The sequence below is a fragment of the Ixodes scapularis genome, unplaced genomic scaffold (assembly GCF_016920785.2).
Source record: "Ixodes scapularis isolate PalLabHiFi unplaced genomic scaffold, ASM1692078v2 PGA_scaffold6__148_contigs__length_123643588, whole genome shotgun sequence".
Taxonomy (NCBI): Eukaryota; Metazoa; Arthropoda; class Arachnida; order Ixodida; family Ixodidae; genus Ixodes; species Ixodes scapularis.
In genome coordinates this window covers 20,791,741-20,819,191 of record NW_024609881.1, presented here as the reverse complement: position 1 = coordinate 20,819,191, position 27,451 = coordinate 20,791,741, and the positions used below count along the sequence as shown (strand labels likewise).

The window sequence follows — 27,451 nt, the reverse complement described above, 5'->3', positions numbered from 1 at the left end:
CTCTGCTCGCGGTGCCATTTTTCGCAGCTCTTGCTCAAATGTCTGCGATGTTTAACAATAACCCCGATACGGAGGTTGCATTTCCTCTCATTTATGATAATAACGTACCCGCGGTGGACGCGGAATTGAGATCCTAACCGAGGGTGGGAATTTGCTTGATTATGATATTCTTAAAGCGTTTTAGGCACCTGCTCGCGTAGGTTTGGCTCCCTGTGGTGAGTGTTGAAATATTGGCTCACGTAAATTGTTTCTTTTTGATGCTATGTGGGGATCCACAGTGTTGATATTCTTAGTTACAGACACGGGAAAGGTATTGCCCTCTTGATAGTCCCCGCCTTCAGCTGCTCTTGGATGCATATTGACGACTCCGATACATTGCAGAGGTCTGGGATTTAGTGCGTTGGCACTCGCATGTCCCCGTAGCTGAGCATAATACTGCATGCTTTGTCCGCTGGTATCTGTGGACGCCCACTAACGGGCCTGAGAAAAACACCGAGAATCGGCATTTTTTTGCCGATTCTCGCTTCAACTTGACGCCAAAGTTATGGTCGATAATTGTCTTGTCCAAGACGCTATCGTCAGGCCTTCGTCTTCGAGGTGACCGGTATACCGACCGCGCGCTGTCGCCAGTGACTCCCGACGCAAAATCATCCTGATGCCGCGAACCTATCGTCGAAATGCAAAGATTCCCCTTGAGGGGCATTTGCCGCTACCTTTTTGACTTGTAACCGACTATAGTTCAGAACTTCCTGCCGCTTCAGAGGCGAAATCTGCATCCTTTGCTTTGCAAGCGCCTCCAGTTCGATCGGCGTCCGTCGCAGTTGTGTTTGCGCGAAACGGCATACTTTTGTTCCAAGCTTATGGCTGTCTGCGAGTAATATCCTGCTAAAAGGCGTGACTTTTTTTGCACGTGCTTGGGAACTGCATTAAAAGAACCGTATTTCAGAAGGGTACTGCCTAGGAGACTATATAATTCGAAAACAAAATACAAGACATCTATCGACCAACGCTTGTTATCCCGACCATCCGACAAACCTTTGTGTTTTGTGACGTCACGCAGCACCTACGGATGTCAGCCATTGACACTGGCGAAATTCGGGGTGCAGTTTCGTACATAGGAACATGAAAGGTTTAATTAATAACGGGAGATCATATATCAAAATAAAAATGACGTTTGTCTATATGAAGGCTCCCTCGACGTAACGAGCGCAAGAACTTAAGTACTTCCGGTTTCGACCGGACAATCCCTTTAAAGAAAGTTCACTGCCTCATCTGCAAAAAAGCTTTCGCATATAGCGGAAGTGTAAGCTCGCTTCAATACCATCTCAGAGCTAAGCACCCAAGCATCTCGCTGCAACAAGAATCATCTGCAAAAAAGCAGACGACTATCGAAGTTTTCTCTTCGAGGCCGGTTTCTCTGAAGAAAGAAGAAACTATTGCACAAGCCCTTACATCTTGGCTTGTTTCTTCTAGCCGGCCTCTCAACATTGTAGAAGATCACGGACTAGCGAAAGTTCTTCAGATTGCCTTACCAGCCGCCGTCCCGTCGTGCAGTGAGTGCCAAGGTGGATGCCCTGTATACCTCGAGACGGGAGCGTCTTCAAGCAGAACTCTCGGCAGCCAGCTTCATCAGCTTAACAGCGGACTTCTGGACCTTCATCGCCAATGACGCCTACCTCGGGATAACGGCGCATTGGATCGACGACGACTGGATGCTTCGATCGGCAACATTGCAGGTGAGAAACGTACCTGAGCGCCATACAGCGGAACAATGTGCCAGTGAGGTATTGGAGACTGCTACAGATTGGGGAATCGTTGAAAAGGTAAAAGCTGTCTGTACCGATAACGCCCGCAACATCTGTCTTGGGGTGGAGAGAGCAAACTTTCAGAGTCTGAAGTGCGCAGCTCACACGCTTCAGCTGTGCGTCCACAAGGCGCTCAGCGTGACGGGTGTGGAGCGACTGCTAGCCGCCTGTCGTCGTACTGTGGGTCACTTTAAGCACAGTTCGAACAACCAGGCCGTCCCTTCAAAACATGCCGCTGAACTCGGAGCACCTAAGAAGAAGCTTCAGCAGGACATCGCAACACGGTGGAACAGCACGTACATAATGATAACCAGCCTGCTTGAACTGAAGGAGCCTTTGCGCCGCTCCATGGAGGACAGCAGTACCATTAAATCGTCGATTCCCCACCTCACAGACGTCGATTGGGACATGTTGGAGCAGCTTCGGGAAGTTTTGAAGCCCCTGCTCGAGATTACTGAGCTCCTTGGAGGGGACAAGTACGTTACTCGGTCTGTACTTATTCCAGCCTTAAAACTGCTAAAGAATAAAATGAAGACGAATGACTGTGACCCTGCCTTCATCTGCCGCTTCAAGGCCATGCTGGTGGACTCTATCGATGAGAGGCTTCGCGCGTGGCCGCAATACAACGACTATGAACTGGCAACGTGTCTCGATCCTCGTTTCAAGAGCCTCGCATGCATCGAAAAAGATCGCCGCAAACTTGTGTGGGAAAGGCTTTCCCAGCTAACACATGCGTCTTCGGACGATTCTACTGATCTAACGCCCAAGAAAAAAAGAAAATACGTTTTCTCGGAGGAAAACGAAGAACCCACCATGTCCTGCCAAGTGTCGCTTTATCGATCGATGGCCGAGGTGACGGACGATGAACTGGACCCACTACAGTGGTGGCGAGCTCAGGGCTCCCTGTTTCCTCAAATTGTGCCAATTGTGAAGAGTGTGATGTGTGTCCCAGTCACCTCAACGCCCTGCGAGCGTCTGTTCAGCGCAGCAGGGATGATCGTCAACAAACAAAGAAACTCGCTCCTGCCGGAAAATGTCAACAAACTTCTTTGCCTCCGCAGCTGGGGTTGTGATCTGTGAGTGCGTTACATCAACGTTTATTCTCAATTACGTTTGTATATATGCGCCGTTTATCATACAATAAAACAAATTGTAAGGACAAAATGTCTACTTTTGCTTTTTACTAAAGTCAACCGATTAATCGATTAATTAATCGATTAAAGGGTAGCGATTAATCAGGTTAAAATTTTTAATCGACGCCCAGCCCTACTTGGAACCCATATGAAGGGCAGAAACTTCGGCATCCGTAGCGCACCACCCACCGCGGAGTCCAACAAGGGGATAGGGAACATCTCATAACAGGTCTGGCTTGTCTGAGTATGTTACTCTACCAGTGCTACTAGGAAGCTATAACCAAGTGTGGATCAAGAGAGAGTTCTGTCGCCACCCAAGGTTAGCCCTTGCCGCCAAAGAAGGTGAAAACGAAGAATAGGAGAAAGGAGGAAAGAGAAAGAAAAGAGGGGATAGTAGGAGAAATGGCGTCTGACTGAATCATCCTGGTCGGGCCAAGCCAGGACACCCGTCTACGGGAAGCGGGGGCCGAAGTGGTGTATTGCCTCACCCGGGGGGCCCCGAAGGGTCCAAACCTACCCCGGGTTCGACTCAACCACCAGGATGCCCTTTTCCCCGGACACGGGAAAGCCACGCACAGCCAGACGTGGGCGGGCGAAACCGCATGGCTCGGGGTCCGTGGAGACGCCACTCTCCAAACACCTGCTTTCACAGGTGCCCCCTGCGGGGTATCTTCTAGATAATTCTTCTCCAGCAGAACGAAGGAATTTCCGAGGCGTAGTTTCGGTTAAGAATTGGAAAGAGGTTCGCTTAAAGTGCTGCACACAGATGAATCCGGCAAGTTCGCTATCCTTCCGTCGACGATGTTCGAAAGAAAATCGTCTGACGCTTTGATTTCTTTTTTTTTTTTTTTTTTGAATGGAGGGGAAATATCGGCAAAGTGAAAAAAAAAAGTGTTGTTACGGTTTTAAAGGAAGACGAGTTAAACGCACTGGCAAAAAAAAAAAAAAAAGGTAAAGTTTTTGAAGTAGACATGCTTTTTTGTGTAGTGGTGAACAAGAGCGGAACGTGGCAGCACAACATCTCGCGATTTATTCAACCAGGGTTGAATCTTGTGCAGCTTGAAAAGCGTCTGGCCCTTAAAAATTCGAATGAATTGATCAGTATCCTGGAAGGAGTTCATGGAAAGAGAAGTTCGGTAGTCTCCATGGACATAAAAGACATTATTCGCGAGAGAAGGCACGTCTAATGCAGAGGGTTTATTTATTTATTTTTATTTCAAAATACTGCCAATCTTTGAAGGGATTATTGCAGGGATTGGTACATAATAAAAAGATACATGTGAGGCATTTAACAACGAATGAACAACACTTCTCGTCATTCAAAACATCCAATAATTACGAAAACAGTTCATCTTCGACTGCATTGATAAATGATTCAACAGTGCAGTGACTGAACACGTGTGGATCAAGGCTATTCCAGATTCTAATGGCAGAGGGAAAAAATGAGTGTTTAAAAGTGTTATTATGAAACGAATAGTCAACAAGTGTATGACTGTGCTTGTGTCTAGTCGGTCTTGTGTTAGACAACTGAACGTACTTGGATGAGTCAATCTTAAAGGCGCCTTGTAAAAGAAGGTAGAGAAATTTCAGACGATTTAATGTTGCGCGGTCAGTAATGGTCTGTAAACCGGCTCTTTTTAGAAGCTCTGTGGGTGAGTCAAAACGACCATACTTGTGATAAACAAACCTAATTGCCTTTCTCTGAAGGCTTTCAAGTGTGTTTATGTTTATATTCGTGTGAGGGAACCAGGCAATATTTGCGTATTCGAGCACTGGACGTATAAGGGTTTTATATGCTAGGAGTTGTTTCACAAGACGAACATTTTAAGGTTCTCTTCAGAAAGAATAATTTCGTGAGAGCTTTATTAAATACATACTTCACGTGTGCGTTCTAGTTAAGATCAGACGTTATCAAGACTCCTAGGTACTTATACTCGGTGACTCTATGCAAAGGTTCATCTTTAAGGGTATATTGAAACTGGGAGACATTCTTTTTTTTTCTCGTCAAACTTATGGAGTCTGTTTTTTCTTTGTCAATCACCATTTGCCAGCCATCGCACCAGTCGGAAATCTTTTTAAGAGATTTGTATAGTAGGATGTGGTCGTCTTGGTTCTTAATTTCTTGATATATGATACAATCGTCAGCGAATAATCTTATGTTAACATCAATGCTATCTGCTATGTCATTTATGAAAAGAAGAAATAAGAATGGAGCTAAAACGGAACCTTGAGGGACGCCGGATACTACAGCAACTGGTCGCGTACTTTGTCCCTCGTAATAAACAAATTGGAAACGATTTCTTAGGTAGTCTTCAATTCATGCAATTATCGGTCCTTCGCCCATAACATGTTTAAGTTTTATTATCAGTTTGTCGTGGGAAACGCGATCAAACGCCTTCGAGAGATCCAAGAACACTGCATCTACCTGACTTCTGTTGTTTATGCCCATCGTGAAATCGTGAAGAATCTCAATTAGCTGTGTAACGGTCGACAGTCCACTTCTAAAACCATGCTGATGTGGGAATAAGATATTGTTATTTTTTACAAATGATGTCATGACTTTGAGAATAATATGCTCGAGAAGTTTGCAGCAGGTGCCAGTAAGTGATATGGGCCTAAAATTTGAAGCTAGAGTCTTATCGCCAGATTTATGTGTAGGGATTACTTTCGCAACTTTCCATTCGGCGGGTACCGAAGAAAGGAAGAGAGACTTGTTAAAAATTAGCACTAAATACTTGCTAACCCATTCGGCGTATCTTTTAAGAAACATATTCGGAATTTCGTCAGGACCTTTTTGGTGTCTAAATTGAGTAAAAGTGCAAATATGCCTGGTTCCGTAACTATTAGGCCTCCAAGTTCTTCAGCAGTGTTGCGTTGTGGTAGAGTTAAACCGTTATTACCATCATCAGTTGTAAATACCGCCTTAAAGTAATTGTTAAATTCATCTGCCATTTTTTGTTTCTCTATGGAGCTCATACAATTCATTTGAGACTTTTTTGGGTTTACGTGGTTCCAAAATTTCCGAGGTGACGTTTTCATGAACTCGTGGAGGGTCACATTATAGTACTTATGTTTGGCTTCTTTAATTTTTAATTTAAGAAGTTTAGAGTGCTCTGAAATCTTTGCTTTGTAGTCGGTGTTATCCTGGATAGAGTGTATTTTAGATGATTTCCTTAGCCGCTTGAGTTTGCGTTTCAGGTGGATAATTTCTCGCGTGATCCATGGGTTGTGGTTTCTTGTTATTTCTTGTTTTTTTGGATGAACTGTGTAACGCAGTGCGTGACAATTGATTTAAACTCGTTCCATATGTCGTCAATACTGACATCTATCTCATCACAAAGTTCACGGGAATCATAAAATCTATGGGCAAGGTAGGTTAATATACACGCGTCATCGGCACTGTTGAAATCAAGTACAGTTTTGACGGTGCCGTATGAGAACCTAGATATACGTATAGGTATGGTGCATATAACTGCCTTATTGGCGGCTATGCCCGTTACTACTTCAACATCGATTTGCTTCTGGGGGAAGCGGTCACTAAGAAATACAAGGTCAAGCAAACTGCTGTACGTTTCCTGCACCCGTGTTGGCTCTCTTACGATTTTTGACGGATTAAACGCAAATAAGATGTCTAATATTGCATCAGAGGGAACAGTGCCAAGTTGCAGCGAATCCCAGTTTACCTCAGGTATATTAAAATCGCCACCCATAATAATCCTTTGATTTTTATTGTGTTGTGGCATGTAATTATATAAGTTGTACAGACACTTGTGGTCGGAGTTTAAAGGCCGATAAACAACACCTACAACAACAGAATAATGATCGAATGACACTTTGCACCATAAAGATTCAACATCGTTCACATCAGGCATATGTTCGTAGGGGATACCTCGTTTTAGAAGTATTGCTACTCCGCCACCTCTAGTCGTTCTGTCTTTTTTCAGAATGATGTAATTTGGTGGGACAATTTCGCTATCAAGTATTAAGGAATGTAGCCACGTTTCTGTGATTGTAACTATGTGTGGATTAAAGTCTAAGAGAAGGGACTCCAATGCATATACTTTATTTTGAAGACTCCTTGCATTTATATTTACGACTGTAAGCTTAGATGACAGAATGTGCCTTTCGGTTAGTTTTCGTTGGGAACATCGTTTTTTTTTTTCACGGGAATGGTCTTGTTTTATCTCATCCCACGCATAGAGATGCCCATTTACGCGAACCTTGTCATGTGTTAAGAAAATATTTTCTCGCTTATCTCGGTTTGCTTTAGCGCGGCCCCAAAGCTTCTTACGTATTCGCTGTACGTGTCGGGAGAAATCTTCACCGATTGAAAAATGTGTTCCTTTCAGTTTGACGCAGTTTTTCAGTATCTTTGATTTATCTCTGCTGTCCAGTAGTTTGAGTATGACTGGTCGTATGTTGTTATCAGCCTGTTTCCCGAGGCGGTGTATTCTTTCGATGCCTGCTATTTGTACGTTTAGAATTCTTTCGAGAATTTCACCTGCGACTACTCTTTCGAGTGTCTGACTGTTTTCGTTCTCTTGTTCTCTAATTCCGTAAACAATCAGATTCGACCGCCTACTTCAATTTTGTAAGTCGTCTATTTTTCTGGTAATAATTTTAACAGTCGTTTCAAGTTCAGTTATTTTCTCCCGACATGCACTGACGTTCTTCTGAAGCGTACTGAGACTTCCCAGTTTGTGCTCGATTGCAGAAAGTCTGTCATTTGTTATACCCTTTTCATTTTTAATTTCCTGTATGTCCCGGGCGATTTCTTTCAGTTGTTGTAAAATAGCGCCTGCTTCTGGACCAGGGTTGACCTCGACATCCCCACTCAGCAAAAGTAGCATTCTCAGAGAGAAAAACACATCGCACAGCCACAAGTAACAGGACCGTGGGCACGGCAGCACAATCAAGCAAACATTATTGCTACGGTAGGACTTGCAAAATCGTTTGCTTACCTGGACGAGAAAAACGAATGGGTTGTTAGCCCTCTCAAGTTTCGAAGCTGACTACAGCGCCATTCCAGTCCCTGGCGGGACGCCCGAATCTGAGTGTCTCGTTGTTTTTCGCGTCGCTTCTCCGTCGTAGGCGGTCGGATATAACATTCATTGCGATAGAGACGATATAAAAGCCCGGCTAGCACAAATATTTCGTTGTTGATCGCAGCAACAACCTCCGATATTGTTGTAGTCAATCCTTAAAATTCTACCGCTCCCCTGAAAAGCCGTGCGAGACTCGAACGGCGCCAAGCCTAGAACACGTCGGTGCTCCGACATAAGTAAGTTTCTCGTTCGCTGGAAGATCAGTTTTGCTAAATATGCGGGAAAAACTAAATGGAATTGGTGTCAGAATAAAAACAGAATGACTACCGAACGCGGGAAAGTCAGTTGGCAGTGCCTGCGTGACGGAATTTTTGATTTTCGTGCGCGTGTGTCGCTTCCCTCGAGGTGTTTGACGAGGCTTCGGTCGCGATGTTGGATCCCTTTGGCAGGAATATTTCAAGTGTAATCACTGGCAGGGTGAGAACGGCAGGAAGAAGCTTCAGTTCCTCCAGCACTAGCTTCCAACCTTCGACAGGATTTCTATCTCGCGACCGTCGAGCGTTCATGTGCAGCCACATCGCAGCCACATCGCAGCAAAGACGTGCTGGAGCTCGGCCGGTCACAAGAGACGCCCTGCCTGCCTTTCTGACTTTGTCATCATACTTCTAGCTAGGGGAGGAACTTTTGGGGGTTGCGAGTGCAGCTTTCTTCTGCCGTGTGTGTTTCTTAATCGCTGTTGCCGTTTTTTTGGCTGTTTATAGCCAACATGTACGACGCTATAATATACACATGCATCCCCCCCCCCTCCCAAACAACACACACAAGGAATGCACTTCCAAACCGCCTCAACCAGCCAGCCTCCCCCCCCCCCCCCCCCTTTTTAAAGCAAAAAGAAAGCCTGATTACGTTTTTACTTGCTAGATACAATAATAGTTTCTATTATTTCGTGTCGATTTTCCGCTGATCACACCAGAGATCTTATGTTATTTATTTTTCAGTGGGGGCGGTTCAGTTTTGATTCCGCCAACGTCAGCGAGGATCTGCAGCGTGCACTTCGTGAACACCTGCAAGGACAACGCTGAGGCTCACCCTGCAACAAGTTACTAGACGAGATGCCAATTGAGGTGTTTAATAAAGACTAAATGCAGGGAACCTACCAACCCTGTAATTGCTCGTGAAAGATTCTTAGTTAATTTAAATTAATTTTCACTGTCTCGCTCGAAGATACAGGTGAACTTTCCTCATCCATTTTGCGTTCTCTATATGTGCTCGGTTCTTAGCCAGTTAAAAGTATCGTTAGTTGATTGGCAACTTTTGTAGTCTCTTTCGTCTTCGAGTTGCACGTTTTGGTTTAGTCTGTACCCCAAGATTCAATATAGCTTGGCTAAAGATGGATAAGCTTAGGTGACGACTGCTTTCTCACGAACTGGGAGACATCTTTCGTGAGATCTGGAATATGAACAGCTGATCTGCCGTGCAAAATCCCTGAAATAGTCGGGGTTCTCGGCCCTACAATTTCTTGGACAGTCCTTGCTTCTCGAGATGTGTACATCAGCTGCAAGTGTCCTGCCGGCCATACTTCGAGTCTGCGCCAGCGTCACTGTGTTAAGAGCATCAGAATTTTTATATTGTCACAAGGTTGTGTGTTTACCTACTCGTGGTTGTGACAAAACTGAATAAAAATCTTTTTCACTGTCAACAAAACATTTCTGAAAGCCTTGCATTATGCTGCTCTACTATATTTTCCAGACCATAGTCCGCAGGGGCAAATTTGGGTAAAAAATAGATTTGCCTTAGATTGTACGCATACGGTTCATCGTCCGCACCTGGTGCTTAATCGTCACGAATATCCTCTCATAGACAGCACACCTTGAGGAATGTCTGCTTTCTTAGCTCACAAAGAAGCTGGTATTATACATAAATTATCATTAACATACTCTTTCATTCACCAAATCTGTCTCGTCTCGTCATAATCAACGATATTGAAAAACAAAAATTTCGCATAGTCCGCACAGCCTAAAATTTCAACTTTTGAAAGTATGGCCCGGAAAATACGGTACATTCCTGGAAACGCTCGAAAACATGCCAACATGCCACGAAAGAAACTTTATTCAGTGAAGCAGCAATTAAACACTGACAGGCATGGATTATTTTTCCAGAAAATAAAAACTTTTCTAATAATGACAACCTATCATGTGTCACTGGTGTTTTCTTTGCAACACAACATTTTCCTCCTAAAATGTCCCACACAGTAAAGTATGAATCAAGCCCCCACCCAATATTTCAAAATCTTGCATGTGGAGTGGACAGCTTGAACCTGAAAGAAAAATGAAGTTTTTTTCTAAATCCATCCAACTGAACATTGTCATGTAAATTCGACTAAAATTATGTGCAGTCATATGAATAGCAGACATTTATGCTGGAGATTTAGTATAGGCTAGCCTCTTTTCGTTTTCAACTGTTTTGCCCCTCTTTCTGACAGAATCTCGCGGCACATTATTGCTCAAACTCGCAGAAAAAGTACCATTAATCAGCAGGAGCAGGTCCCAGTAACTGCAACTTACTGCCTCAGTGAAGTGTGACAAAAATACCTGGTAATAAATCTACGAGGCCTTTGTTCAGGTCGTGCCCTAGGGTTTTAGTTCCCTACTGCTGAGGCAGGCTGATGCAGGAAAAGTGTTCAACAATACTAATAAAATTACGAGCGTCGGCACAATGCTCGCACCGGTCCGCGACTCCAGCCCAGCGAGGACCTGCAATCTCAACTGTACGCGGGGGACTTATCTTTTCCCGGCATTATCACCCTATGCCCGCACGATCCCCGACACGTTAATATTTCTTCGACGTGGGCGAGCCCGAAAAGCTATCCCACTCGTAGCCTCTAGTGCGAGAACGTAGTCTGCCGGTGGTTCAGCGACCGAAAAATAGTATCCCGACGTCGTCTAAAAGGACTCACGAGAACAGTAGTTCATTGTGATTAGTAATCTTAAAGGCACAATGTTATTACAGCGCAAAATTTAAACAAGGGACGCTCACCTGTAAAGTTATCTCGTAGACGCCGCACGGCCGTACTTGCGAGGCGGACCCGACTCGCTGGCGGGGAAATCAATCGCTTTCTCGGTGGAAGATGCGTGTTATTGAAGCTTCTCTATAGTTTCTTGACCCACCATGAGAAATAATTCTCGCACGCTTTCTAACCTTCTCTAAATCTTCACTATACGCTCGAAACACCTGCGACGCCAATGCAACGCTACGAACACGATGGACGCGGCACGACCATGTGTTGTACTGCGGTGGCGCTACCATCGCAACTCCTAACCGCCCCCTGGTTGGGCGAATCGATTCTATGTCGAGGAGCGTCTCGCTGCGCCGTTTTATAGCCCGAAACGGTGATGTCACAGTCGAAGATAAAAGTTAATAAAAAAACGAACGACTGATTCCAGGTTCGAAGATAAGATGCTTGCTGTCGTCCAGCGTCGGTGAAATTCCTCCGATGACGGAAGGGAACGGCGTGTCGCGGCGCGCCGCATCGCTGCCTATGTTGCGCTCGTTGACGTTGACCGACACCAGCACAATGTCAAGCAGGATCTGGACGAGAAAGACGAATGGGTTGTTAGCCCTCATGTTGGCAGTGCTGCCGCGTCGCGTCCAAAATCGTACAAAGAGATGGCGTATGTATAGGTTCATCGGTTGCTCCAATGCTAGCAGAAACACACCTTAACAACATGGATGCTACCTTAACGGATAAACTGAATCGTATTTCCTCAAGTACTGGCTTTGTATGGAGATATGTCAATGACATATTGATCTGCTCATTTCGCGTAGAGGATGTACTCGATTTGGAACGGACAGTGAGGGGAGCGGCGCCGGAACTTCACCGTTGAAAAGGCGGGCAATGGTATTCTACAGTTTTTGGCCCTACGCATTTACGTGGAGGGGGGTTTGTGTTGGGAGTACGGAAAAATGTCCGCAAAACCCGTTTTGAGTAGGAAAAGTAGTCATGCTAAATCAGTAAAAGCAGGTGGAGTCAAATCTCTAATCAGCAACGCTCTGGACAAGTCTTGTGCCCATTTTATGGGTTGTGCGGTAGAAAGGTAGTGGTCAATGTTAAAAGACGCAGGCTATGACAGTGAGTTCATAGAAAGACAATTGGAATAGCAGGAAAAGGCTAAACAATGACCAGAAAAGGAAGCGAAAAAGCATGCGGTTATTCCGTATTTTCACGCAATTTCTCACAACCTTAAAACATGCGCAAAGAAATTTGGGATAGATGTAGCGTTTAGGTCCGACTTTAAACTAAACCGTTTGCCACCGTTTAAAATGAGTCGGAAACTGTGTCAGAAAGCGCACCGTGATAAGTCGATTGATTACGAGGAAGGGGTGGTCTATGAAATACCACTGGAATGCGGTTTCCAGTACGTGGGTCAAACGGCAAGGTGTGTAAATGATAGATTGGTAGAGCAGAAAAGAAATGTAAAAATAAACTCACCCAATTCAGAAATTTCTAAACACATTAGTGAGTGCAACGATTGTACGGCACTTCGCTCGCAAACTGACATTGTGCACAGAGAGCGCAACAGCACTAAGAGGCTCATAAGAGAGAGAGTTCGAATGAAAGCCATCGGTAACTGTATCAGCCATGTTTCAATGCAACTCGGAAGTAGTTCCAAGAAGTTTCTTAAACGGTTATGTTTTTTTCAATCTCCTTTTTTTTTTTTTTTTTTTTTTTTTAAGTGTTATGCAATGAGTCATTTTGCGGGCACGAGATCAAGTTGGAGGACATATAAGCTCTCGTTTAGATAAAGCACAGCCCTTTCAGACTCCGGCTGGAAGGGAAGTGAGTCGGTGTGTTTGTTTTGTTCGAGGTCCCGAGTTTTCAGTTTGGGATTGAGGTCACCGTTTACGGCTGAGGTGAAGACCAGTGTGGGCAGGATTGCATAACAAAGGTTGACTTTGTGACGTCGGTGCTCGGTGATTACGTTGTGAATATATAAGGCATTGAGGAAATAAACGCAATAGCTGAGTTTGAGACATTCTTTTCCCCTGTCTTTTTTCTTCGACTCGGTTTCCGAGCTTTTACCTCAGTTTCTTTTACCTGTTTATTTCGATATCCTATTTTTACTTATCAGAAAGCATAATATAACATAGAATAGTTTTATTTCCAATACATACTTTTTCAATAAGTACAATGATGAGCCGGTGTAAGCCATAAGGGCTTGTGTACCTGGCTCGGCACAGTGGGTGGCAAATTCACTATGTGTAACATGAGTATAAAATGCTCACCAACATCTAGCAATCTAAGTTCACTGGCCTAAGTTCCGTAGTGTTTTTTTTTTAAGTTCTTGTCTTGATGTGGCAGCAAATGGGGATTCTGGCATGCTGTTGAATATATGAAGCACATAATAAATACGCGTACGTTCCCCATATTTAGTTTGAATTCGCGGCATTTAAATCGAAATGATTGCCTCATTGGTCGGCCTGGAGTGTACGGCGTTATAAAATTTGAGTTCCAAAAGTGTTGCAGTACTACAGTGTCCTTAAATAACCCCCAAAAAAGACGGTAAGTTTATTTTTAAATATACAGAGGGTAGAGATTTCGGCCCGGTCAAACGCAATACTTTTCAGGATACCCTTCAATAAAGAATTACCTCTATCTCGCAAAAAAAAAAAAAAAAAAAAAAAAAAAAAAAAAGGGCACTTTGCATGAGGGTTATACCTAGGGTTCCGCGTTTTCGGTTTTTATTTTTTTCAAAATTCGGCGTACTTTTTTCGGAGTTTATTTTAAAATTCAATTTTCGGTTTTTTCGGTGTATATTTATTCCCAAAAATGTTTACCTTTTTTTTTTCGTTTAATAAGAAAAAAACACAATCGGACACCGCATCAGAGGATCCTTCTAGCTGTGATGTTTGTGATAGCTCAAAGAATAGCAACACATATACATGCGTCGTCTTCGCCACTACTTCCGTCTGGACATACCTCAAAATGGCGGATTTCGCGGGCATAATCTTTAGCGCGCTTCTTTTCCTTCCCATTCTGAAGACGTGATCGTCTGAGGTGACGACCGCGTACAATGACCTGCGGAATGGCAGAAAATAAATTAAAATCCATTGTATTTAGGTTTTCATCCACAAGGAAGTTTGAGAGAGGGTGTTAAGAAAGGCATTTCCCCGAGGACCTCTGAAGTGCATAAAGCCCACATCCGAACTTTTTTTTTTTTTTTTTTTTTTTTTGTAGGACCGGGAACTTGACACACTAAGCCCGATCACAGAAAGGACACAGATCCCGTGAAGGCCAAGCCAGGACCTCTTTTGTTGCATGTTGAACCTTGGAAGAAGGCGTCACACAATGTTGAACCTTGCAAACGCCCTCCCTCTCTCTCTCTCTCTCTCCCCCCTCCCCCACCGTACTTTTATCGGTTTAAACCGAAAATGCCGAACCCTAGTTATACCGTATCGTATGTAACTATATGCCAAAGCGTGTGTGATTATCTTCCGAATGGCAAAATGCAAGAACATTTTATCATTGTAAAGAAGTGGGATCAGACACCGACGAACGGCGAGCGAAGAAAGACCCGGATGTACGCGGCGGCGCTGCAGTCGAGCATCCGACCGGTTCCGAGCGTTCTCAAGGCCTTCGGCGAGCAGTTTTAGCTTGCTGTTTGGCCCTTCGGCGGTATGGCAGCGCAAAGTAACTCCCGTTCTGAACTGATCTTTACCCCGTGTTTGCTGTCGTTTGTGGCCAATGAAGTGTCATGCCGAATTAGTGTTTAATCGCGCAGCGAATGCAATGCGAGCCGCCCTGGCTGCCCGCTTTATAGAGCCTATCCAGAACATGCTTGTGGCGCCCTCTTGAGCCGTCGACACGGAGTGCGGCAGCCGTGAGCGCTCGATGAGCTCACTACTCCTCCTCTAGTTCACGGCCCCTCGAGCAACCAAGGACGTCACGAAAGAGGTCATTTTTTGCATGTTTTTGTGAGTTTAATTTGCCTATAACTTTTAAAATGAAGCGAAATTCGAGAAAAGAACAGTTTCATTAAGTCAGTTCTACCGCCAAGGGGTCATTATGTAGGTGACTAATCTTTTCGATAAAACTGTTAATTTCTAGAATGTGTTACTTAACTTTTTTTTAATTTATGAAAGTACATATATGGTTACATTTAGAAACTTGCTGAGCGTCATCGAAAACCACTGAATCAGTAATTTTCAGAACGACATTGAGCACGTGAGAAGGGTAGTAGGGCACTAAAGTTACCACTCGTGGAGCACGTACAAGGCTAGCGGTTGCGGTAAGGCGCAAGCTTGGTTTTTACGCCTCTTATCTAATCCCAGCCTTCTACCTGTTCCACGAGTGATAACTTTAGTACACTGCTACGCTTCTCACGCGCAGAAAGACTTTCATAAAATTACTCATTAAGTGGTTTATGATGACTCTGAGGAAGTTTCTAGTTGGAACCATAACTGCATTTTTATTAATTAGAAATATAATAATCGAAGCGTAATTAATTATCCCCCATTCTGGAAAAAGTAGCCACCCACATAATGTGTCCCTGACCGCATAACTCACTGGCACAAACCGCATAAGCTTTCATGGTTAAAAAAAAAAAAAAACCCAACATATGCGTATATATACAGCTCAATAATTACGCTGTGAGACACATCGTGATTTAGGAGAGAAACCGAAATTAACCCCTGTAGTAACAAGCGAAGTCCAAAATATAAGTTACTTCCAATTTCATTCCTGAATTAAAACGTGCCTTCTGGCGAAACTATTGCACCGTTTTTGTGTGTTCTTTTCCAGATATAGAGATGGCGTTCGCGCACAACACCCTAGCTTCCTTCTATAAGCGGGAATAATTTGTATCGCTGAGCAAAGCCAGCAGACAAGACAGGCTCCGCAACTGGAACACCAGCACGCATATCCGCCCTCACTATAACTGCCATATTGTTAAACGAGAGGCGCCACCTATAGAGAGTTGGAGTCGCGAATACTTACGACCTCGTCACACTCGAGTACCACAGTGGTTGCTGACAAAAGTGGTACCGGTTTGCATTTATTCTGAGAGGTTGCGTTTGCTTCTGAACTCTTCCGTTAGAGAGCCTGTATTAGAGAGTTTATACCATGGTCGATCGGGGTAACGTTGTTTATGGGCCGCCTTTGCAGTATGTGCTGTGAGGAGGTGACGAAAGCCTTGATGATCTGCAAACTTCTCCGCCTTTCCTGCTGCTTTCCTCCTCGCCGCGCGAAAACGCAGCGCATGTTGCACTGGCGACAGATCGCCGGCAGTTGGTGCCCGCCTTCAAATTGCAAAAGCTCCCCGCCGTTTGAGATGAACCTTCTGTACAATCTAAGCTCTCCATGTTCTGCTCATGGTTCAGGTCGAGCTGCGTTTCCGTGCAAGACAAAGAAAAAGTGAGAGGAGGACAAAGTCTCAAACTTAGCAAAATATGTTAAACAATGCGGTGAAGGCCAACCATTCATAATCAATTTGCGACCGCACCGGGATTGTGCAGGCACATAAACGAAAACATTTACAGCACGTCTTGAACAGGTGAGTAATGGCGCCATCTATTGGGAAGGCGGGATGTACAACAGCCACATCAGGGGACAATGCTCCCCGTGCGCGCACTTCGGGTGACGCGGTCGCAAATGTAGAGGGCGGTCGTGATATTGAGACCCCACCACTTCAACCGAAAGTCTCATACTTAGCTAAATATGTTGAACAATGCGGTAAAGGCCAACCATTCATAATCAATTTCCGACCGCGTGGCCGTGTACATGCACATAAACCAAAGCATTTCTAGCACGTCTTGAACAACTGAGTATAACGGCGCCATCTATTCGGAAGGCGGGAAACTATATCAGCCGCATCGGGTTACAGCGCTCCCCGTACGCGCGCTTCGGGTGACTCGATCGCAAATATAGGCGGGGTCGCGGTATTGAGACCCCACCACTTCAACCGAAATTTTACAGGCTTCTTTGAAGCCTACGTCGGAAGTCCTTCTTATGTGCTTTTTCTTCTAGCAAAGCGTCCTTTTTTACTTTCCCGGTTAGAACATGAAAGAAATGCAGAATATGAAGCAACACATAAGACCTTGTAGCATTAAGCGTGCATATAAAAAGAGGACACAATGAATTCCTAATTTGTTTATTAGAATTCGAACAAAACCACCGCATAAAAATCCGAATGTCGAAGCGTGCTTCACACGGCCACTTGAGGCCCCATACTTGTGGCTCAATCACAAACTATGCAAAAAAAAAAAAAAAGAAACACAATTTCTTGCAACGATGAAGTGAATAAATCGATCGGCACTGTTGAGTGCCTTTATATTATATATCGATCTGTATGGAGACTTTCAATGCACCACGCATCTGTGCTGTCCTTAACAAATTACATATTTTGCTTAAATGCTCCAGCGCACAAAACCTTGAGCTGCGGTTAAGCTTCTGCTGAGCGAATACTCTTTATCAGCAATAACTGAAAGGTGTTGGAAAAAAAATGCACATCTGTAATGCAATTGCAAAAACGAATCAAGGAACCGGTTCTTGTATTTGTTACATAATGCTTACACTGCCCGTATTCTTGTCGATCTCGCAGCACGCAGAACAAAATAGCGCCCAAAGAGCGTTTCCAAAAAGAACACGATAACCGACACACCAAAACACGGCAATACAAACTGCGCCACACCAACAATATTCAGCGACTCCGGCGTCGACTGTATTTTTTCTTTTGGCTGAGATACCCTGCAGTGTATGTTAGCCATGTGAAACCAATCCGTCTCGTCGACTCTTTGAACGAGAGATCGAAAGGCCATCGACAGACCGTAGTGCTTCCGCACAGGTACCCCCACGTAGAATAGTGCCAGGGGATCCTTTGACTCAGTCAATCTGGGGTAGAAAGAGTGTATTATGCATGGCCTCTGTCTAACCGCGATGCACAACCGGCCTTTCTTTGAAGCGCATGTGAAGCAGTCATGAAACGTCCCCTCGTCCGTCTGCGGGTCAAGAGATCTCTCCAATTTTTCCAGGACTGCACTTCCGTGTGAATCAAGGCCGTCTGACTTCCACGGTGTATCTCTCTCTGGTAACGCACGGTCGAATTGCGCCAGCATCCAAAGCCGTTTCGAGTTTAACCAGATCGTCCACGATTGGCTCTGGAATGCGAGCGACCAGCCATGAAGTCAATTGGCCTTTGAAGTACACCGAAAGGGAGAAGCCGCCCACGACCCATGCAAGGACGACAAAGCGGCGACTTGTACAGAAGCGGGCAGAGGCTTGCAAAGCACAAGATGTTAAATAGAACGTCGCAACAAGAAAAAGCATGGTGTCGTTGGCTACGGTTATCCCAGATGTAGTAGCATCTAATAAATCTGTAACAACGAGTGCGATGAAGCAGAATGCGAGACATAGCACCAAACAAATCAGCAACTGCTTCGACCCTACGATTACATACTCTGGAGTGACTGGGATTGTGCTTGATTCCTTAACGTAGAACGTGAATGTTACGATATTGTTAACTATTGGTAGATCAAAATCTCTAACAAGCCCCCTAGAGACTTTTTCAGAGTGCATAAGAATATCAATTTTCTTGGCCCGGTAATTGCGCTCACTATCCCCTGCTGCGAATACTGTCCTTACTAGTGTTGCATTGAGGAGGGTCAGCGCCTCTAGTATTATTTTGCTGCTTTTCGCATCGCAAGTGGTGAAGCGTTTAGATATGCCGGGCGACGCCGTGCAGGCTATGCTTACCGCCTTCCCGGAAAACGAATGGAGACTACGCGGGACACTTTTCCCTAGGTGATTTTTTAAAGAGTGATCGGTTTCGTGCAGTTTATAGCCGCGGGACCGATTGGAAGCCATATCAATGGTTACCATTCCAGGTTTCTGAAATTGCGCCGAAGCAACGCAACAGCAAAGCTTCATCTGGTGACTACTAAAGACGTAAGGAGAACGTAGGCATGTCTCGAAATGTCCCATCACCAGCCATATTGACGCATACCAAAACCTGTAGTGTTTGGGAACCGGTTCGATGCAGGCTTTTGGCGTTCCTCGATGACGGTACGTCATAAGAAGGGTCCGAAATTCGTACAGAGCGTTCTCTGCAATCAGGGTCCTTAGCTTGCTCCAATGCCGGCACCACCGTGTCCCTTTCACATCGAGGCTCTTCTGGCATTGAATATCTTGAGCGTCCCAAGATCCGCCGCAGCAGACGAAACTGGCATCCTGGTTTGAGCGAGTCCAGTTGTGAAGAAATGAATTAAATTCTTGAGTTAATTCACTGGAGCAGATTGCCCCTGACATATAGATGGCGTTAGACACGGCAAGCAGACAGAGCATACTTCTCAAAGATTGGAGCACCATGTAGGCACTGGCGTCATCTACTTCTTACTGAGCTTGATACTAAATAACCATAAACTAATTTTTATATGTTGAGAATGCCAGCCAGCGCGCGGCTTTTATACTGGGGTGTGCTTGCCTTCAACGCGGACCTTATTGATTCAACTCCTTGTTTTTGAACACACAGAAAACAAAATGCTGTTCGCTGCAGAAAATAGCGCACGCACGTTGTGTGTACTTATTACCTTCTGATGTGGCCCGTTGATATGGAAATTAGAAGAACCCGGAATCGGTTTATTGATGCCAGATGATGTTATAGCGTGATATATTTCGGTGTTGATGTTGTTTCTGTCCGAAGTAATTTGTCCAAGAATATTGAGACACAATCATTGAGCGTACCCCAATCTTTTGGTAAAAAAATATTTTTATGCTCATTTCTAAGGAACAATTACAATGTATAATGTGGCTCCTATTTAACATTTTTTTCTGCTGTTTTATCAAGAAGGCTTTAGTAGATATCAGACCTCAGCACGCAGGTGCGGGAAGATGCCAAAAATACAATAAAAATGGCCGGGTTGCAATATATATTATATTAATGTCATGCTATAAGGCGTTTCATTGAAATGTTCCGCATTAAGTATGTGCTATACTTAATGCATCATTGTCAAAATGTACGTTCCTCACAGACGGGAGAAATGCCCGTGTCATTAAAATATTCTGGTCAGATATCTTTTCCAGCGTGTCTATCCACCGACCGATGTCCCGTCCATCGAAAAGTTGCGAATGTTTAAAACTCGTGGAGCGCAAAAGTGTCACACAGTTTTGAGAAGAAAAAAAAGATTGTCAGACCTACAGCACAGCTTTCTGCACGGTGTGTCAACGCTTCTGCTTCCGACGTGTCATGACTTTGCAATTGCAGTAAGTAACGAGAAACCGATCGATGCAGTATTCTTGGGCTTTGCCAAAACGTTTCGCAAAGTTTGCACAACGGAATTCAACCGAAACTTTAAACAATTAGAATTTTCGAACACTTGACTGACTGGATTATATTTTATTAGAGAACCGAGTTTCTTTTTTTTTTTCAAGTGATATTCACTCCTCCGTCAATCTTCCAGTCTCGTCGTGGATGCATCTAGAGTAGGTTTTCTACATATAGAAAACCCACCCTTTGGCGCACCACGTGTTCTAAACATTTGCAACTTGGCAATGGACGGGATATCGTTTGGCGGATAGACATGCTGGAAAAATGATCTGACCAGAATATTTTAATGACACGCGTATTTCTCCAGTCAATGAGGAACGTACATTTTGAAAATGATGCATTAAGTATAGCACATACTTAATGCGGAACATTTCAATGTAACGCCTTATAGCATGACATTAATATAATATAAATTGCAACCTGGCCCTTTTTAGTGTATTTTTGGCCTCTTCCCGCACCTGCGTGCTGAGGTCTGATATCTACTGAAGCCTTCTCGATAAAACAGCAGAAAAAATCATTAAATAAGAGCCACATTATAATTCTCATCTTGCCTTAGAAATGAGCATAAAAATATTATTTATCGAAAGATTGGGGTACACTCAATGATTGTGCCTCAATATACTTCGTACTACCACAACATAAACAGTGAAGCATGTCACGCTATAATATCATTTGGCATCAATAAACGGATTCCGGGTTCTTCTGATTACCATATCAACGGGCCACATCAGAAGGTACTCAGTACACACTACGTGCGTGATCCATTTTCTGCAGGGAGCAGCATTTTGTTTTCTGTATGTTCAAAAACAAGGAGTTCAATCAAAAAGGTCCGCGTTGAAGGCAAGTACACCCCAGTATAAAAGCCGCGCGCTGGCTGGCATTCTCAACATATAAAAATTAGTTCATGATTATTTAGTATCAAGCTCAGTAAGAAGTAGACGACGCCAGTGCCTATATGGTGCTCCAATCTTATGCTCTGTCTGCTTGCCGTGGCTAAAAACCATCTATATGTCAGGGGCAATCTGCTCCAGTGAATCAACTCAAGAATTTAATTAATTGCTTAACAAATGGAGTCGCTCGGACCAGGATGCCATTGACGTCTGCTGCGGCGGATCTTGGGAAGCCCAAGATATTCAATGGCAGAAGAGCCTCGATGTGAAAGGGACACGGTGGTGCGGGCAATGGGGCAAGCTAAGGACCCTGATTGCAGAGAACACAGATCTGTACGGATTTCGGACCCTTCTTATAATGTACCGTCATCGAGGACCGCCAGAAGCCTGCATGGAACCGTTGCCCAAACACTACAGGTTTTGGTTTGCAGCAATATGGCTGGTGATCGGACATTTCGAGACATGCCTGCGTTCTCCTTACATGTTTGGTAGTCACCAGATGAAGCTTTGTTGTCGCGTTGCTTCGGCGCATTTCAGTAATCTGAAATGAAAACCATTGATATGGGTTCCAATTGGTCCTGCGAATATCAACTGCACGAAACCGATCACTCTTTAAAAAATCACCTAGGGAAAAGTGCCCCGCGCAGTCTCCATTCGTTTTCCGGGAAGCCGGTAAGCACAGCCTGCAGGGCGTCGCCCAGCGTATCTAAACGCTTCACCACTTGCGATGAGTACAGCAGAAAAATAATACCACAGGCCAGGCACGAAGCCAGGATTTTGTTTCGGGGGGGGGGGGGGGGGGGGGGCGCCCATGAGACAATGCTGTATGAGGGGGAGGGGGGAGACGAGGTCACTATCCCCCCCCCCCCCCGCCCCCCTTGGCTACGTGCTTGCTACAGGCACTGACTCTCCTCACTGCATCACTAGTAAACACAGTATTTCAGCAGGGGAGAGTGAGCGCAATTGCCTTGCCAAGAAAATTTATATTTTTATGCTCTCTGAGAAATTCTCTGGGGGGCTTTATTTGAGACTATGATCTACCAATAATCACCAATATTGGAGCATTCACGTTCTATGTGAAGGAATCAGGCGCAATTCCATTCACTCTTAATTATGCCTTCGAGGGTCGAAGGCGTCGCTGATTTTTTTGGTGCTATGTGTCGCATTCCGCTTCATCACACTTGTTGTTACAGATTTATTAGATGCTATTACATCTGGGATGATTGTGGCCAACGACGCCATGCTTTCAACGTTCTATTCGACGTGTTGTGCTTTGCAAGCCTCTGTCCGCTCCTGTACAAGTCGCGGCTTTGTCGTCCTAGCATGGGTCCCGGGCAGCTTCTTCCTTTCGGTGTGCTTTAAAGGCCAATTGACTTCGTGGCTGGTCGCTCGCATTCCTGAACCAATCGTGGACGATATGATTAAACTCAAAACGGCTTTGGGTGCTCGCCCAATTTGACCGTGCGTTACCAGATATACACCGTGAAACTCAGACGTCCCTGATTCATACGGAAGTGTAGTCGTTAAAAAATTGGAGACATCTCTTGACCCGCAAGTGGACGAGGGCACGTCTCATGTCTGCTTCAAATGCGCTTCAAAGAAAGGCCGGCTGTGCATCGCGGTTAGACAGAGGCCATGCATAATACACTCTTTCTACCCCAGATTGACTGAGTCAAAGGATCCCCTGGCACTATTCTACGTGGGGGTACCTGTGCGGAAGCACTACCGTCTGTCAATAGTCTTTCGATCTCACGTTCAAAGAGTCGACGAGACGGATTGGTTTCACATGGCTAACATACACTGCAGCGTATCTGAACCAAAAAAAAAAAAATATACAGACGTCGCCGGAGTCGCTGAATGTTGTTGGTGTGCCGCAGTTTGTATTGCCGTGTTCTGGAGTGTCGGTTTTTGTGTTCTGGAAACGCTCCTTGGGTGCTATTTTGTTCTGCGTGTTGCGATATCGACAAGAATATGGGCAATGTAAGCATTATGTAACAAATGGGAGAACCGGTATTTTGATTCGTTTTTGCAATTGCACTACAGCTGTGCGTTTTTTTTTTGTGCAACACCTTTCTGTTATTGATGGTAAAGAGTATTCGCTCACCAGAAGCTCTACTCCGGCTCAATGCTTTGTGCGCTGGAGCATTTATGAAAATATGTAATTTGTTAAGGATAGCACAGATGCGTGGTGCATTGAAAGTCCACATATAGATCGATATATAGTATAAAGGCACTCAACACTGCGAATCGATTGATTCACTTCATTTTTGCAAGAAATTGTGTTTCTTGCATACTGTGTGATTTAGCCACAAGTATGGGGCCTTAAGTAGCCGTCTGAAGCACGCTTCGACGTATACGGATTTGCATGTTGTTGTTTTGTTCGAATTCTAATAAACAAATTAGGAATTCATTGCGTCCTCTTTTTATATGCACGATTAATGCTACAAGGTCTTATGTGTTGCTTCATATTCTGCATTTCCTTCATGTTCTAACCGGGAAAGTAAAAAAAGGACGCTTTATTAGAAGAAAAAGCAGAAAAGAAGGACTTCCGACGTAGGCTTCAAAGGAGCCCGTAAAAGTTTGGTTGAAGCGGTGGGGTCTCAATATCGCCACCCCGTCTATATTTGCGACCGAGTCACACGAAGCGCGCGTACGGGGAGCGCTGTTCCCCGATACGGCTGATATAGTTTCCCGCCTTCCGAATAGATGGCGCCGTTATACTCAGTTGTTCAAGACGTGCTAGAAATGCTTTGGTTTATGTGCATGTACACGGCCACGCGGTCGGAAATTGATTATGAATGGTTGGCCTTTACCGCATTGTTCAACATATTTAGCTAAGTATGAGACTTAGTCCTCCTCTCACTTTTTCTTTGTCTTGCACGGAAACGCAGCTCGACCTCAACCATGAGCAGAAAATGGAGAGCTTAGATTGTACAGAAGGTTGATCTGAAACGGCGGGAGCTTTTGCAATTTGAAGGCGGGCACCTACTCGCGGCGATCTGTCGCCAGTGGACCACGCGCTGCTTTTTAGCGCGGCGAGGAGGAAAGCAGCAGGAAAGGCGGAGAAGTTTCCAGATCATCAAGGCATTCGTCACCTCCTGGCAGCTCCTACTGCAAAGGCGGCCCATAAACAACGTTACCCCGATCGACCAGTTATAAACTCTCTAATACAGGCTCTCTAGCGGAAGAGTTCAGAAGGAAACGCAACCTCTCAGAATAGATGCAAACCAGTATTACTTTTGTCAGCGACTACTGTGGTACTCGAGTGTGACGAGGTCGTAACTATTCGCGATTTTGGACTCTCTATAAGTGGCGCGTCTCATTTAACAATATGGCAGTTATAGCGAGGGCGATATGCGTGCTGGTGTTACAGTTGCGGAGCCTGTCTTGTCTGCTGGCTTCACTCAGCGATACAAACTATTCCCACTTATAGAAGGAAGCTAGGGTGCTGTGCGCGCAGGTCATCTTTTTATCCTGAAAACAGGACATAAAAAGGGGGCAATAGTGTCGCCAGGAAGCACGTTTTAATTCAGGAACGAAACTGGAACTAACTTATATTTTGACTTCACTTGTTACTACAGGTGTCAATTTCGGTTTCTCTCCTAATTCACGATAGGTCTCTTCCATTCGGCTAGAAAGTTCTGAACTAGTTCTGTCCGAGTTCAGAGGAGTGCAAGAGTCGTGCAGCAGCGGTACAGAACCACTGCAGCCACCGCGTTAGGACTGGCGCTGTGATCGACATCCGGAGTACCGATAAAACGGATGCGCAAGGCGCCGTCTGCTCTTGCCGTCTGGCTGTGTCGCCATAGAAGTTTGTCTGCTAGCGCTTGGATAAGATCATTTGCGTTATTTTTATATTACATTCTTTGAGAAAAATATTTTACATATATGTTTCTTTACATTGTATTACAAAGTGCGTGCAGCATCCAATGAAACATGTCTGCATTGCATATCGTCTGATTTCGTGCTGCGATCGCTTTCATAGACATTTCATCGACCACGTACACCTGGATACCTTCACGAGACCAAGATGACGATGTCCCGTCAAGACCTACTGGGGGCTGCAGTAGCGCTCATCAAAGACGAGAGCCACGATGAGCTGGACGACATCATCGGCCTTGCCTGGATTGTTTCGGCACGGACTGACAGAAAGGGGGTTCTCCTGTACTACGAAAAGGTGGTCGACACCTACTTTGATTTTGAATTTATGCGCTTGTTCAGGCTTTCCAGAGAGACACACGCGGGGTTGGCTGGTCGACATGAAGCTTCGGCGTTTTACCCGGACTCCGTTGGTGGACGACCGCAGATTTCGGCGGAGAAGACGTTGCTGATTGCGCTTAGTTACTTAGGCACGAGAGCCACAATGTACCAGATTGCGGATCGCTTTGACATAACGGAGTCGTCTGTTCACCTCTGTATTGAAAGAGTGCTGAACTTTTTGAACGGCATCAGCGCGCAAATAATCACGTGGCCTGACCAGGAAAGACGTCGGAGGACCCAAGCCGGCTTCCTGAGGAAGACTAAGGGGAAAGGGCCCCACAAAACGATCGGGGCGATTGATGGTTGCCATGTAGAAACCTGCGACCAACGGAGTCTCCGAACTTCTACTACAATCGGAGCAAGTTTCATTTCATTGTTCTGCAGGGTATCGGCGATGATCAAAATCGATTCATCGACGTCTACATCGGGTTCCCCGGTTCTGCGCACGACGCCCGCATCCTGAAGGAGAGCTCCGTCTTCGAGGACGCGGAAGCCAAGTGTGCGGGTGGGTACCTGCTGGGGGATACGGCTTATCCCCTGCTGCCATACGTCATGACCCCCTTCAAGTCTTCAAAAGCGGCCCTGCCGACCTGGAAGACTACGTATAACGTGAACCACGGTCAACAGAGAGTGACAATCTATAGCACTTTCGGGCTGCTCAAGCAGCGATTTCCGAGAATGTGCTTGGTCGACAGCGCCAACGTCAGACAGTGCTGCCTTGTCGTTATGGGCGCCTGCGTTCTCCACAACCTCTGTAATGCAGAGAGAGACTTTTTCGATGACCTGAACAACGCCCGCCCGCCTGACCAAGTCACCCACGACGACGACCACGCGATCCAACCGGACGACGCCACAAGGAGTCTCTCTGAGCGGATCCGAGGGGCCATTGCTAAGACAACACCAGCTGGACAGAAGGCCTCCACACGCGTCATCATAGTCAGATCGATCGAGGCGAGAGATTGGGCACGAGTGCTGCGTCAGTGTTCGGCTGCGGCTCGTGGCCAATCAGCGCGTCGAAGGTCGGGCTCGGGTCCAATAGCCGACCGAGCGCGATCCGACTGTGATGACGTTTCATAGAGGAAGAGGGAACCATGCGGAGGCCTTCTGTCTAGGTGGTGTTGACTAAGACCGAATGTTAGCAAGCGATACCTGCACCTGCTCTTCCAAAAATAGTGTTCGTCTTTTGTGTGTGTGTGTGTGTCTATGAACATACGAAGATGGTACTTGAGCTTTGGAAAATGAAACATACTGACTTCACGAAAACACAATTAAACAAAGTAACGGGTTACTTCATTCCTTTATTTCTGTGTACAGTATTATTTTGATCCAATATCCTACTACATTCGTATCGCAGAAGGCATATATGTGGGCATGCACCGGTAGTCAGTGCCATTGACTCCTAAAACGAAACATTGTTCCCCAAGCTATTTTCAGGCTAACATAACAATCAAAACAACTTTAGAAAACAAACTAGATGTGGCGGTAAAAAAAAAATACATCCTACAAAACTCGGAAATGATTTAAAGACTAAGAATGAATCAGGGAACTGCAGAGGGGAGGCAAACAAAATCAGCAAGACAATTTCAATGAATTTATTCATACGGCACAATTTTGCACCAGTCGAAACAATAAATCTAAAACATGAAAGAGCCTGCGAAACAGTCAAGCTGTTGTCAAGTTTAGTGAAGTGCATGAAGCACATCTACTCTGCCGGCGCGCTCTTTTTGAATGGCAGTCACGAGGCGCTCGAGAAGAGCCATCCGGTCCTTGTGTCGCTGCTTGTGACTGGCCTCCATGTCGGCGAACACCTTGAGCAGCGAGCCCCAGGGCGGTTTCTCTCTTTCTCTTGCTCGGTGTGCCGGCCGGAGCACTCTGGTTTGAGGGCGGAGCCGGCCCCGAGGCAAGGGAGGAGGGTCCTGCCTTTATCCCTCGGGAGGTTTGAACCTCGGTGCTGAAACATTTTTTTTTGTTTATGTTACGTTTAATATACGTTTTTTTTAA

General features: G+C 45.2%; 1 protein-coding gene and 2 pseudogenes across 1 annotated transcript; 2 read left to right on the top strand and 1 right to left on the bottom strand.

Annotated features, from left to right (window-relative positions):
* The first annotated feature begins 2,046 nt into the window (after nucleotides 1–2,046).
* On the top strand, nucleotides 2,047–2,891 carry LOC120838895 (zinc finger BED domain-containing protein 4-like). Its single transcript, XM_040209017.3, has one exon. The coding sequence runs from the start codon at nucleotides 2,109–2,111 to the stop codon at nucleotides 2,883–2,885; it is 777 nt and encodes a 258-aa protein (XP_040064951.1). The 5' UTR covers nucleotides 2,047–2,108; the 3' UTR covers nucleotides 2,886–2,891.
* Nucleotides 2,892–6,177: 3,286 nt separating this feature from the next.
* On the bottom strand, nucleotides 6,178–8,050 carry LOC120838891 (annotated as a pseudogene).
* A 17,311-nt stretch (nucleotides 8,051–25,361) lies between these two features.
* LOC120838892 lies at nucleotides 25,362–26,974 on the top strand (annotated as a pseudogene).
* The last annotated feature ends 477 nt before the right edge of the window (nucleotides 26,975–27,451 follow it).

Coding starts and splice junctions, on each gene's coding strand:
- LOC120838895 (XM_040209017.3), top strand. CDS start 2,109: ATGATAACCAGCCTGCTTGAACTGAAGGAGCCTTTGCGCCGCTCCATG.